The sequence below is a fragment of the Trachemys scripta genome, chromosome 14, assembly GCF_013100865.1.
Source record: "Trachemys scripta elegans isolate TJP31775 chromosome 14, CAS_Tse_1.0, whole genome shotgun sequence".
Classification (NCBI taxonomy): Eukaryota; Metazoa; Chordata; order Testudines; family Emydidae; genus Trachemys; species Trachemys scripta.
Window position 1 is genome coordinate 26358922 of NC_048311.1, and position 14319 is coordinate 26373240.

Consider the following 14319-nt stretch of genomic DNA (forward strand, 5'->3'; position numbering starts at 1 on the left):
ATTATTATTAGAGCTTATGCTCTAATAAATTTGTTAGTCTCTAAGGTGCCACAAGTACTCCTGTTCTTCTTTTTAAATTGAAAATGTGCTTAGTGTATTTTTAGTAGAAAAACAACCAGAATATTTCAATGTCACAGATCTACAGTAATGAAAAGTTGAGTATTTTGGACTGGTTCTGCTACAGTGATTTAAGTACAGATGCAACACAAGGCTCAGTTCATATCTGATAAATGGGCACAGGTCGTGTTTTGTAGGTGATATGTGTTTCTGCATTTCAAAGACCAGTACTGAGCTGAAAGCACAGGGGTCGTTTGACTTCTATATTGGGGGGGGCGGAGGCAGCTCCGGTCAGGCCAGTGGGGCTGTGTGTGTGGGGCAAATTGCACACCTGCCTGAGGCTTACAGTTTGGGGGTGGGGGGGGCGGAGGGCAGTGCCTTCCCAGCCCCTCCCCCCAAACTAGGCCTATGGCTGAAAGTGTTTTGGATTGCTGGGGTACGGGTTTTTTTAAGAGATGCCAAATTGATAGTATTGGGAACTGTATTGTATCGTTAATAACACATACATACAGCATGGGTTGTTCAAACATCTCTACCAATATTCCTCAACTGTTTATTTTTTAGGGACTGTTTCTAATAGAGGTGAAAAGTTAGTTCAGTCTACATGCTCATTTGAATATTGGCTTGTCAGCTGAAACTGCCAGTTATGTTGATGATAGTGAGTTTTTTTTGTTTGTGATGTGGACATATCCGTTGGACTGGAACCACAATTCATTTCACCTAGGCCAAAAAGAGCCAGCAGATGGTAATACCAGTCTGAATCAGATTCAGATTGTGACATAAGGTGGGAAAACCTTTGCATCCTATTGTATCCCCACATTCATTCAGTCCCCATTGCCGTGGTTTGCATTTTGAGGCTTTTTTTGTAAACCGAATACTGGGATCCAAAAGAGCCAAGCTGTCATGAATCTTTAATAGCCATTAATTTGCAGAGAAGCTCCAGAATGCTATTTTTAAACTTGGTGATGTGAAAGGTTTAACTGTCATGCTCAGAAAAGAGAGAATCCAGGTTAAACATTTCACAATACCACAACACTTTATATAGTAAATCTAACCGACAGATAAGCTATTATCTCTAAGACTAAATAAACAATAAAACTAAATTGGAAAGATAAATGTTCAACCCAGATTTAAACAGAATAAATGTAGTTTCCTGCATCTCAAGCAGTAGAACTCCAGAGAAACAAGACAGTAGAGGTTCCACCAGATTAAACATTCAGGCAAATTTTGCCGTGACACAGATTTTCCTAAGCCATTCTGTAAAAACAAAATGCAACCCAGCCAGGAATGTTACAAATAAAGTCAGTGAAACATTCTGGACCTAGAGCACCTAACACCTTATGAGTGATGCTGCGCTTTTTCTGCAACCATTTTCTTCATCAGTTAAAATTATGCAAAAACTTATCCACTAAACCAGCTCTTCAAGAATTGCAGCAGTCTAGTTTTTTAAAAAAGTAATGGCATTTCCACTCAGTTATTGGAACAATCGTTCTTTCCTTGCCTGCAAATAACCCAGCTAATACCATGAGGTCCTGAGATCCCCACCCCTTCATCCTATTTTATTTTTGCTTTTATTACAGTTATGCTCCCCTCCTTTTCTAGAAGGGTATGTGTGCAATCTCTGAGGCCAATGCAAAATTTGCTCCATGAATCAGCTATCAGGAGGCTCACGTGTAGCAAGAGGTTGATCTCTCGTGTTTCTTTCCCTCAACTGCTTTAATAGCTGGCAGACTGAAGACCTCAGGTATACTTAGGTCTTTCATGAGTAATGACTTAATGATAACACAAAGCAACAGGCCTGCTTACAATAGACTCTTGTAGTTAAATGAAGGAAGATTGAGACGAAAATTAACAGACTTTATCAATATTCTGTAAATAGCAAAGCAATTTGTAGTCCCACATCTATCTTGAAATATAAATGTAGATTTCTTCTTGCCTGATGAATCTGAAACAGTTTGGTAGTTATCAATGGAAATAGCTGATAGTAACTTGGAACCAAGATGGTAATTAGGTTCAACAAAAAAACATTTCTGTTTCATTAGAGATGCGAGTTTAAGGAAATTACCTGACATTTAGGACTGAATATTGCAAAGATATGTAGGGATTGATTACCAGAGCTTGATACATTTGCTAAACATCTAGTAGCTGGAAGTAGAAAATGGCAGGTAGACCTGCCATCCCAAGCTGTTGAGAAGGGATGAGCTTTCTTCTAGGGTCCTGCCTTTGGTTCCTGCTTGGGAGTTCCTACTAACCAAACCTGGTACCAAATATGGAGTTTGATAAATTTGAAACTCCACCCTCTTGCTGCAAAAGAAGGAACTCTCTATCTCTTGCCTGGCAGCTACAAGAGTGGGAAGGTGGGTCCTCACTTCTATGCTTTTTCCTGGCTGCTGAAGATCTTTTCAACAGTATACATCTCACTCAGCCTCCAGGTTTTGTGCCCGCTTGCCTAATGAGTAATTCCATTGCCTGCATTTGTTGCTGCAAAGAACTTTCCCAACTAGGCTGGTATACTACTGTGAAGCTGACCAGAGTCTTGTTTATTTCCTTCTTTGACTGCTTGGCAAAGCAATGAACAGAAGCAGAGGCACTGATGCAATCTGTCTGCAGACTCAGGTAGATGACATTGTGTCTGCTTATGCTTGGTTCAAATTTGACAGGTTTATGTTTGGAAGGCTATCTTTGCAATAAAAAAAACTAGACACTTTTTAAAAAACATGAAAGTGCAAAGCTTGCAGATATTAAAGATTCAGTTTCACCCACTTGCCAGAGCAAATATCTTGCTCAGTTAGAGCAAATTGGTGACAGCATGAAGTCCTGGTGACAGCATCAAGAGTGCAGCTAGGGAATACATAATAGAATAGTTCTTTTCTGTTCAGTTTCTTATATCAAGCTTATCACCTCGTATCTGAGCATCCTCCAAAGATAAAACTAATATAATGACTAATATAGGTCTGGAGTGGTTTCTCATTTCCACTTCTCCAGGGAGAAAATTGTTCATATTTCCAATGGTAGTATAAATAGCATGTAGTCCAGAATTAAGTATTGTAGTATGGTACATTGAACAGGTTCAGTAATAGTAATGCATGGTTCTAGCTAGAAAATTTCATCCTTTTATCTTTTTTTTTCAATTTTTGCGAGAAAGCTGTAATTTGTTTATCAGGTTCAGACTGAATCAGTTATAGGGGTACTGTTATTTTTTTTTTCTGGGGCTCTGTCAAATATGCATCTTCATGCTCAAATGCTGCAGATTGTAATGACCTCTTACCTTAGTCGTCATGCTGCTTGGCTCCGTTGTGCTGAAGCAGCATTACTAGAAACAGCAGGTTTCTTCTGGAAATAGTACATCAAAGGGCAGGGGGTCCAATGACAATGGAAGGATTTTTTAAAATACATCTTTAGCAGGATCCTAAAAATTGCCTACCCTTAGTCACACAAGTGGTCCTAGTGGTCTCATTGGGGTTACACTCATGATTAAGGACTATTTATATGTAGGCACAGTTTTGAGTCCTTAATTAATAACATATCCTATTTTTAATTGAGGAAGGGTAGAACAAATAGCTTATTGTCCCGCACATTTAACTAACTATAAATAAATTGTATGAATGTCACACACTATTTAATTTTTTAAATTGAGAGCCTGCTAACGTTTTTCATTAATCTGTGACCACCTTGATTTTAATATGCTTGTTTCTTTAAAAGCGTAGCTTTTTTACATTAGTCTATTTCTAACAAGTGTATCAAAAGCTCTTTAATAGTCAAAGTATCTTTGCTAACCACTCATACAAATAAGCTTTTTAAGTGATTGAAAATAAAACAGCTGTAACTGGCCTATGTTAGCCTTGCATATAAATCAAGGAAAATAGTATGTGCTCATCCTCCTATACTATGATTATACTAATAATATTTTATTTGCCTATCAGAAAAAATACTTGGCCCAGGCAAGGGACCAGGTAGAATTTTGCACCTCTGGCTTGTGTCGTAATTGGTGATAAAACATAGGTGTGCTCAGAACAGTATACAGCTCAAGGGAACAGCAAGTAATAACGGTTTGACTCAAGAAAGTACCTCTCACCAGAGCACAGTTGCATCTCTGGATTAAGAGACCTATATGGTAGTGGCCATCTTGCTACTTCCCCAAAGTGAAATCCAGATGGTAGCACTGAAAAGAACTGCAGTGGTTCCCTGTATTACTCCTGAGGGCTTTCTGCACCAAAACATTTAAAATTCTGCGCCAACATATTAAACATTCTGCACACAAAAACAACAAGGAGTCTGGTGGCACCTTAAAGACTAACAGATTTATTTGGGCATAAGCTTTCGTGAGTAAAAACCTCACTTCTTCGGATGCATTCTGCACACAATATTTTAAAATTCTGCAAATTTTATTTGTCAAAATAAGGCTTCAGCATGCCATTGGGGAGCACAGGCCACTGGCTGCTCAGAGGTGGGAGATCACTGTGCAGTTCCTTCCCCCTCTCTTCCCCCTCTCCCCCCTCCCCCCCCCGGAACCTGGACTCAGTGGTGAGGCTGCACCCAACCCTGACACAGCACAGGGACCCAGCCTGCCCCAGAAACACCCCAGGGCCCTGCCCTTCTGTGTGGGTAGGAAGGCTCAGCAAAGCAGGATCCAAGTGTGGAGGGGCTTAATATGAGGGGGATCCAGGTGTGGGTTGAGAGGATTCTGTGTGGGGCAATCTGGGTGCGGGTGGCTCAGTGGGGGATCCGGGGGCAGGGGGGATCTGGATGCATGGGGGCTTATTGGGGGTTCTAGGTGCAACAGTAATGGGATTCTGCAGGGGAGTCCTGGTGAAGGTAGATGGGGCTCAGTGGGGGGGGGTTGGGTGTAGGGAGGATAGAGCTTGGTGGGGGGTCTAGGTGTTGGGGGCTCAGTGGGGGGTCCAGATGCTGAGGGAGTGGGGCTCAGTGGTGTGGAGATCCAGGTGCAACTGGTTGGGGATCTATGGGGTGGGGATCTGGGTGCGGGTGGCTCGTTGGGGTGGTCCAGGTGCAGGAGGAGTGGGGCTCATCGGGAGGGGGGTTGAGTGCAGGGAGTGAGCCTCAGCGGGAGAGTCTGGTTATGAGGGATCTGGATGCACGGGGGTTGGGCAGATGCGGGAGCAGCTCCCTGTATAGGAATTCCTCCCTCTGAAGCTCAGGAGTGATGGGTGTAGGAAGTGTGTGTGTGAGAGTTTGCAGAGCTTCCTGTAGCTGGGGGAGAAATCTGGGGATGGGTCAGACCCAGCCCTGGATGCCGTGCAGGGGAAGAGGAAGTCCCATCCTCCCCAGCCTAGCTGTGACTAGCAGCTGAGCCCAGCACAGAGTAGGAGCCACCAGCTGGGTCTTCCTCAGTGCCGCCTCCTGCCCCACAGTGATTTACCTCTCAGCTGGCTACCCTGGGCACCCGAAACACTGCTGGGGAGGGTTGCATGTGGCTTTCCTTTGCTTCCCCATCAAAAAGTCATTTTTCTGCAGGGGAAGCAAAGAAATCTGAGGGGGACATAAATTCTGCGCATGTGCAGTGGTGCAGAATTTCCCCAGGAGTACTGTATGCACAGTAGCCTCCCTTCCCAACATAAATTTATCTTTGCTTTTCTTAACTTTTTGAAATAAACTACCCTTTTTGGTGAGGAAAAGGGACTCTCATATGGATGGCAAAAGGCCTTTGTTACTATACCAGAAAGAGACTTGGATAGGTTGTTAGAGTGTAAGTGTGACTTGCTCCTCATTTTATTACACACCCTTTTCTGCACTGTCTAACATAACCGAACATAATCTGTCTCAGTGTAGTTGCTCCCTGCACTGGTATTACCATATGCAATTAAGGAGATCAGCTCAATACGAATACAACACCAGCCCTAAAAGATTGCAATTAATAAGATAAGCCTATATTTTATGTATTGTTCTAACAGATGCACTACCCTAAGCCTTGAATGGCGGTAGGTAGATGAATACATGTAACATCTTGCTTGGTAAGCACAAATACAAGGGAAAATGATATATGAATGGGATAAAAGTAAGTCTTTAAAGTTGTTAATATTTTAGTAAAACTTAAAAGGAACATTTTTGGCAAAACTGTAATAAATTAGTCTCTTTCTTCAAATACAAATGTTGGCAAAAGTTTCATGTAGTTCCAAGTAATTGCCTCAAAAATCTTTGAAATGAAGGTTCAAAGAAGAAATGCAGTCAGAGCAACACAACTTTTTAGGGACTCCAAAATGAGCAGAAAGTTAGTATGCAGTGTTGTTGTCAGTCCTGTCGGTCCCAGGATATCACCCACCTTATTGCAGAAAGTTAGTGGCACTTGAGGGCTCTCAGAAAATGAAGTAATCAAGCAGTTTCATTCACTCCCTCCAAAATTAAATTCAGGAATGCCAGAAGCACTTGCACCTTAAGAAGTCCAAATGTGATAATGTAAAAATCCCAGATCATGGGACACACTGCCCAGTTTATGTGCCACAGAGTAGAAACTGGGATCATGACCATGATGTTTTCATTTTTTAATCTCTGGTTGCAAAAAATTCAGCAGTGCTGGTTTTTAGAACAATTAAATTTTTTATTAACAAAAAAAATAAGCTTCTTCACATCATGAGGCATTTTGCCAGCTTTTGTAATGTCAAAGCAGACAAAATACAGTTTGTGACGACTCCGGGTATGTCAGTGTTACAAGCAATACAGAACCAGAGCTGCAACTATGCAGCTGTAGCTCAGACACTTACTACAGTGATAGAAGGGATTTTTTTGACCCCTTAAGAGGCAGTAGCTAGATTGACAGAATAATTCTTCTGTCACCTCGCTGTACCTACCGTGGGGGTTAGGTCGACCTAACTACATCACACAGAGCACGAAAACTTTCACAGCCCTGAGTGAGGTAGCTAGGTCGACCCAAGTTTTAGGCATAGACCAGGCCTTAGTCCATTGTTCTTAGTCCAGCAAGAGCCATGCCCTTTATCCCAAGGACAATAAGAATCTGGGACTGAGGTGGAATCATCATGTCAAGAATAACTATAGTATAAAAGTAGGATAACATATATGAGCTTCCTAACCTCTGATCTGTGGAGAGCTGGCTGGTCAGATAGTACTTGCTTTCCTCCTTTCCAACTGCTAAATTGCATTAAAAGAAGTTAAAAATACATTACTGCTTTCATAATATTTATTATCAATGTAAGTAATTGCTGTAGTCCACTCTGTGAAAAAGTTTGGGGATCCTTGATATATAATTATGCAACAGCATAATATTCTTTGGAGGTCTATGCAAGTTCCTTTCAATAGCAGCCTTTGTAAAACTCTGTTATTTGGTAGACGGGTCTCCTTTGCTCCATCTTTATACAGTAATTACTAAGGTCATGTCACTAATCACTTTAGAACCTGGTACAATAGTAGCCTAGTTGATTAAAAAGTCAGCACAGAATCTAATCAGTAATCGGAGGGTCAGCTCTGATTTGCCCAGTAATAGCGTATGGTACTTGTTGGATTAAATATCCTCTCGTAATGAGCAGAATTTCTTTCTAAACTGTGAGAACCTCACTTTTTACCTGGATGAGTAGAGACTAATGATCATATACTTGCCTCTACTTAATGTTTTTCTTGTGATGAAGCTAGCCATGTGAAACTATGAGGATCATCTCATACAAGAATATTTAAAATAATGAGAAATGAGAGAAGCACAAAGTCAGCTAGAGTTAACTCTTCTTACCATTTTTTTTTAAACTATACATCAAAAGAGTGCTTAGCATTTTGGCAAACATAGGAAAAAGTGAAGTCCTTTCTTCATGGAGTTTATAATCCAAACTAACTTCAGAAAGTGCTGTCCATAAATGTTTGCTCCCTGTAGTATATTCTTCACTGTTCAATCTGGTTTTATTGCAGACATCCCTGTTCTTCCATCTTTTTTTAATGCAGGTGTCACTTTCTTGTTACGTTAATTCTTTTTATCCCTTTCCTTCCTGATTTGTTGTGCTAAAGTAAATGTTCTGTATGCATGCCTAAATATTTTCAGAGGTGCTACATATTGTAGTAATTTGAGGCCAAATCCTGCTCACCTTAATCATGTAAAGCTGGACAAGGCAAACAAGATTTGCTGTTTTGTTCCCTTAGCTGAAAAGTTTAGGCATGTATTTGAAAACACATAGGAGACTGACCCACATTTCTTTACCAGAAAGGTCCTTAAAGCGACCCTGTGAAGGAGCTGAGGACCCATGTTTAGATTTTATTAAAAGGGACATTTTTGTTAAAATTTTAATATTAAAAGTTGTAAAATGTTTTTAAAATACTTCTATCTTGAGATAGAACTGTAACTATTCAGTGAAGCAGAAGGTTAAAACAAATATTATAAGTCCATTATTTTTTTCCCTTCACAGCCAGAGTTGGAAAGACATCACTCATTATGTCTCTTGTCAGTGAAGAATTTCCAGAAGAGGTAGGACATCCCTATTTGTCCTCTAAATTGTGCTTCTCTGCTAGAAAAGCTACTTACCATTCACAAAAATGTGCATGTAAGTTAAAGTTAGTGAATTTGTAATTTTAAATCTATCAGTGGATTTTTTTAATGTGGAGCTTTTCTTATTAAAGTATTTAAAAGGCTGATAAAAGGTATTGGCTTCTCCTGGAAGAATGACTTAAATTGATTAGAAACATTTCTGTATGGAGAACAGGAGTCATATTTAAGTTACTTATTTTTGCTCATTCTTTTCATATGCTTAATTGAACTCACACTTGTTCTTATTGATCCACGTATGCCTGAAGCGTTAGTCCTTTAAAAATAGTCAGAAAATAACATAAGTCAACAGAAGGGAATAATGGAGGAAAAGATGTTGAAGAAGGAGAAGGGGGGTAATCTCTCTGCCAGAAGGCATTACTTGTAAAAATGTGAGCATCTAATTATATAAATAAAGGTGAAGAGTCCAAAACTTGTCAAGCTGTGTAGCCCTTGCAGTAGTAGTTAGTCAGTATCTGTAATTAAGAATGACTTTGCATTGTGTTATTTTTTGAAGCATGTTTTCATAACCTGTTGATCTAAATAATTGTGTCTAAACCTTTTTCATATAAATATAGAAATGGTTGGGTTTTATTTAGTTGGTTATGGACTGGATTATACTAAAACATTTTCAGGCTATTCCTTTGAAAAAGGCAGCAGACAATAAAACTTGTAGTGTCTTATTGTTAACACTCGCTGGATTCCTTTTCTTGGCACGGTATTAGGGGAAAGATAGTTTATCATCTATTTAAGTAAATGTTTAACATTTGGAATGTGGGACTTGAAGCTGGCCTCATATACCATGAGTGTTCACTCTTTAAAACTGCAATGTCTTATTTCCTAATGTAAGGCAGTATATGTCTGAAGTCCCAAGAGCAAGGCTGCAAATGTTTTAAAATACTATTACATTACTGATGTCACTACTGGGGCTCCTGGCCATTGTTATCCCGCTAAACGAATTGCAGCACTACATGACCTTTTTGTCTTTATACAGTACAGTCCACTTCAACAAGTACCTTTTTTAAAGGAAAATTTCAACTACGCTCAGCACAGCAATCTGATTGCTGAAAACAGCAAAGATAATTTCAGACCTAATTGTATCCTATATAACTCTTCAGAAGGACTTGCTGGAATCATGCATGTGTTTGTTATGCAGCTCAGGACTGTGTAGATGTGTCATTGGGGTAGTCTTATTTCATGCACCAGGTGCTGCCATAATCATTCTTGGCAGAAATGTGACTATGGTCTGCGGCTTAACACAAGGCCATTCTTTGAGCAGTCAGGCTTGTTAAAAGAACATGAAGATATAGAAGGACAGATTTGCCAAGCAAAAAATGTGGTCAGTTGGATGAATTTCCTGGAGACTTAAGATTGATGTTACAACTTGGTGTTGCACTGTTAGGAAGGCAGTATGGATTAGTGGATGGAGCGCTGTACTGGGACTCAGGAAACCTGGTTTCTATTCCCAGTTCTGCCAGTGGCCTGGGATGACCTTGGGGAGGTCACTTCACCTCTCTGTGCCTCAGGTTTCCCTGTCTGTAAAATGGGATGATAAGACTGTCCTGCTTTGCAATCCATGGATGAAAAGCGCTATATAAGACTGATTTATTTATTTATTTATTACCATGTTCCTGAATCTGGATGGGTACTATCTGGTAATTTGGGGAATAAATTACCTGTCATGGTTGATGTACAAAATTTTTCAAAGCATTAATTTTCATGAGTATCATTTTTGAGCGCCCTGTAAACTTTTGTAGATTTAATATTTAGCAGAACCTATAAAAGAAAAGAGCCTGCCACGTGTTGTGACTTTTGGGGGAGAGAGCTTTATCTATTGCATGTCATCACTATTAGACAAGTTTGTCATACTTTGGAGAAGAAGAGTGGTTTTCATGGGCCCAGTCTGCTTCATTCAGGTCAATGGGAGTTTTGCCACTTACTTCAATGGGAGCAGGATCAGGCCTCATAGGTCATTTGTGCCAAAGAACAGAAAAATTAAAATGAGATTTTTGGCAGCACTTTTAATCTGGCATGTCTACACAGCCAAATAAACCTGTGGCAGGGTGTTTCAACTGACTCAGGCTTGCAGAGCTTGCACTGCAGGGCTAAAAATAACAGTATAGAGGTTTGGGCACAGGCTGTAGCTTGGGCTCTGAATCCCAGCAAGAGGGAGGGTCTCCGACCCCAGACTCAAGCCTTAGCCTGAACATCACACTGTCTTTAGCACTTCAGCGTGAGCCCTGGAATCCCAAGTCAGTTGACCTGGGCTCTGAGACTTGCTGCCACAGGTCATTTTTTGATGTGTAGTTGTACCCTTAAGATATGTCTACAGTGCAGTAAAACACCCACTGCTGGCCCATGTCATCTGGCTTGGATTGCGGGGCAATCTGAGCCCCATAACCCTGAGTCAGCTGACACGGGCCAGCCAAGTGGGTGTGTTATTGCACTGTTGACTTACCCATAATGGCTAGTTTAATGTAATGTTCTCGAAAATGGATGTGGAGATATCTGATAGTTGAAATAAATAAGAAACCAAAAATTTACCCATTCTACAGAACACTATTGCTTAAATGATATATTTAAGCTTAAGGTGTAAGTTTTGTTAAATATGGTAAATTGATTTACAATTCAGACAGCAGTTTATTTGTAGGGTGCCTTGTAATAATGTTGCTTCTAATATTTTGGGTCTGAAATTTACGTGAGTCTTCATTTCAAGTCTTTTCATAACAATGATATTCTGGCGCAGCAATGCTTAGGCTTGAAATTCCTCGCATAGCAAATACAGTATAACAAAGTGGCAGAGGCTTTAAGAACATAAAGAAAACAAAAACTTTTGCTGAAAAATCTAACACAATTAATAATCACTTCTATTTAAAGCTTCCTAATCCGTGGAGAAATTTATCTAGGCTCTTTTTATAAACCATTGTTAGATGTTCATTTACCTGCTTTATTGACTGTTTTTATAGAGACTTTTCTTTCTTACTGTTTGTTTACAAATCAAGGTTCCTCCACGTGCAGAAGAAATCACCATCCCAGCTGATGTCACCCCTGAAAGAGTGCCAACACACATAGTGGATTATTCAGGTAGTGGTTCTATAGTACACATGGCTATATGACTTCTTCTGATCCAGGATTGCTTTCCGGCTTCAGTAGCCTCATCAAAACTTCCAGTTTCTGCCAGGAGCTGGAAATGAAATTAATGTTATTTTAATGTAGGTTTTTTGAGGTGTTGAGGTAGTTTGACAGGGACCGATCCTGCAAACTCCATTGAGCCTAGTGCTTAGTGTTGTGGGTAGTCCCTCTGAAGTCAACAGTAGCAATGTTCTAATAAGGTCAGTGGGTGGTCTGATCATGGTTGTAAGTGTTTGCAGGGTCAGGCACAAGGCAACTAAATTCAGGGAGATCCAAAACTGCTCTCCTCCCATTTAGTGAAGAAGTCACTAAAAATGTAGGCAACTTTTACATATTCTATGTACTGTGCTATCTTGGCACAACAGTTTAAACTTCTGTGAATTTCTTTACTCTTATTTTCATTTTTTTTAAATGTTCCCATCTCGTCTGATGCTTGTTAAATAAATATTAGTAGGCTGAATACTGAAATAGAATAGAAGGCATAAATAAATCCTACCATTGCCCAGCAGGCAGAAACTCAAGTCAACAGTTAAGTTTTAAGCCATGCCTTAAAAGTCAACAAACCCAGGCTCTGTCAGGCAATATAGAAAGTGATTTCAAAGTCAAGAACCTCTGAGGAAAGCTCCCTTCAGACATTCAAAGGCGGGGACCCAGGGCAAGGCTGCATCAACAGATTTTCAACTGTTATGACTGCTCAGGGGTGAAGTTGACTTTTTTTGGTCAGTTTGTGTGTCAGTGTTAATTTTAATGTTCTGTGTCCACTAATATTAGTACATACTCTGAATTTTAAACCATACAAACCTAGGTAAGTCAAATATCGGAGTCTTTTTTCCTTTTAGTCTCAATTATTTGGGAATGCTTGAGGTAATTCTACAGTTGACATGAGCCAATTCCTATGATAAATGTGATTTTAAATTATTACATTAACTAAAGATCTTACTACCACCCTGTTTCAGGTTTGTCTTGTCGTGTGAACAGTAGTGGCAGTGCAGTTAGTCTTTTCTCTATTTGAAGACCGAGCCATACTTTTCTCTCAGTAGCAAACACTTCCCCAAACTCTGCCCACAACACTTTTGAAGTTTGCTTCTTTGTGACATGCTTTACAAATGATTTTATATTTCCGTCCCCTTTTGATGCTATCCGCAATTATTTCCCAGTTTAGTACAAAGTATTTTATGATAAGCTCCCCATGGGTTTAGGATTAACTATCGCGCAGCCAAGGATTTTCCATGTTCGTATATAAAATCTCTCAGATATAACAAAAGCTCTGATTTGCTAGGAATGCAGTGGAGCTAGTAAAATTATAGCCTCCAAGCTGGAACTGGCATTTGCACACAAATTTCCAGTATGAACTTTAAAGCTGAATAATTGCACTGGCAAGACAGGCTCCCTCTGGAAATCATCAAGGATTGGGTCCGCTACATTTTCTGCCATCCCCTTCTCGGGGTGCTAAACTGATGCTGTTGTTCTGTAACGTAAATTCCAGCATAAAATGTGACATTGTAGAACAGGAGTGGCCAACCTGAGCCTGAGAAGGAGCCAGAATTTACCAACGTACATTGCCAAAGAGCCACAGTAATACATCAGCAGCTCCCCTACCCCAGTTCCCAGTGCCACCCACTGGTAGCTCAGCCCCTCCCCATCCCGCACCTCCCAATCAGCTGTTTTGTGGTGTGCAGGATGCTTGGAGGGGGTGGGAGGAGGAGCAAGGGCATAGCAGGCTCAGGGGAGGGGGCGGGAAGGGGTGGAGTGGGAGCAGGCCCTGTGGCAGAGCCAGGGTTGAGCAGTGAGCACCCCCCGGCACATTGGAAAGTTGGCGCCTGTAGCTCCAGCTCCAGAGTTGGTGCCTATACAAGGAGCCGCATTTTAACTTCTGAAGAGCTGCATGTGGCTCCGGAGCCACAGGTTGGCCACTCCGTTGTAGAACAACAGCATCACTTTAGCACCCCAAGAAAATGGCAGAAAATGTGGCAGACCCAATCTTTGATGCTTTCCAGAGGGAGCCTCTCTTGCCAGTGCAATTATTCAGCTTTAAAGTTCATACTTGAAATTCGTGTGCAAATGCCAGTTCCAGCCTGGTGGCAAGGGCATCAGTTTCTCTGCCTTTGCATTAGAAGCATATTTTTGTTCCGCACACTTTGCTAAAAATCAAAAGGGCCATTGCCAGGATGACTGTACCTGGACTGAGTACTGTAAAATGTTCTCTAGTTTAGTTCCTGATGATATAGAATCTCAATGGCATTTTTTCCCTGTTACATGCAGAAGCAGAGCAAAGTGATGAGCAGCTTCACCATGAAATATCACAGGTAAGTGACAGTTTGGGATTAGCTAGAATCTAATTAGGCAGCTTCTGCTCCTTGATTTTCCTCCGCTGTTTAACAAACTTTTAAAAAAGTCTTTCACTCTAGAGAGCTTCTGGCTTGAATTAGTGGAAGAGAGCCCTCCCGTTCTTTTCTCTCAACACTGCCCCCACCTTCCTGTTAGAGCCTTTTGTCACAGCAAACCTTCCTCTGGTTGAGGAAGATTGGGTGCTGTTCGTTTTCTAGGAAGTGCATCAGAGCAGTTATCACTGTTAGTGAGAAGTGATTGCTTTGTCATTCAAATCACTACTCCTTTGAGGGTTGAGCCTCTGCCTCTGCAGTGTTCCTGTATGG

The 14319-nt window shown here is 40.8% G+C and overlaps 1 protein-coding gene across 6 annotated transcripts in view; it reads left to right on the top strand.

Moving 5' to 3' along the window:
* Positions 1–14319, top strand: part of RHOT1 (ras homolog family member T1) — a 41674-nt gene that overhangs the window by 684 nt on the left and 26671 nt on the right. For 5 of the 6 annotated variants that reach the window (XM_034789842.1, XM_034789845.1, XM_034789843.1 and 2 more), the window contains exons 2-4: positions 8418–8476; positions 11536–11617; positions 13928–13971. In XM_034789842.1, the coding sequence (XP_034645733.1) occupies positions 8418–8476; positions 11536–11617; positions 13928–13971 (185 nt within the window). Of the gene's footprint in view, positions 1–1637; positions 1802–8417; positions 8477–11535; positions 11618–13927; positions 13972–14319 lie in introns of all 6 variants that reach the window. The other variant, XM_034789844.1, reaches the window with a different exon arrangement.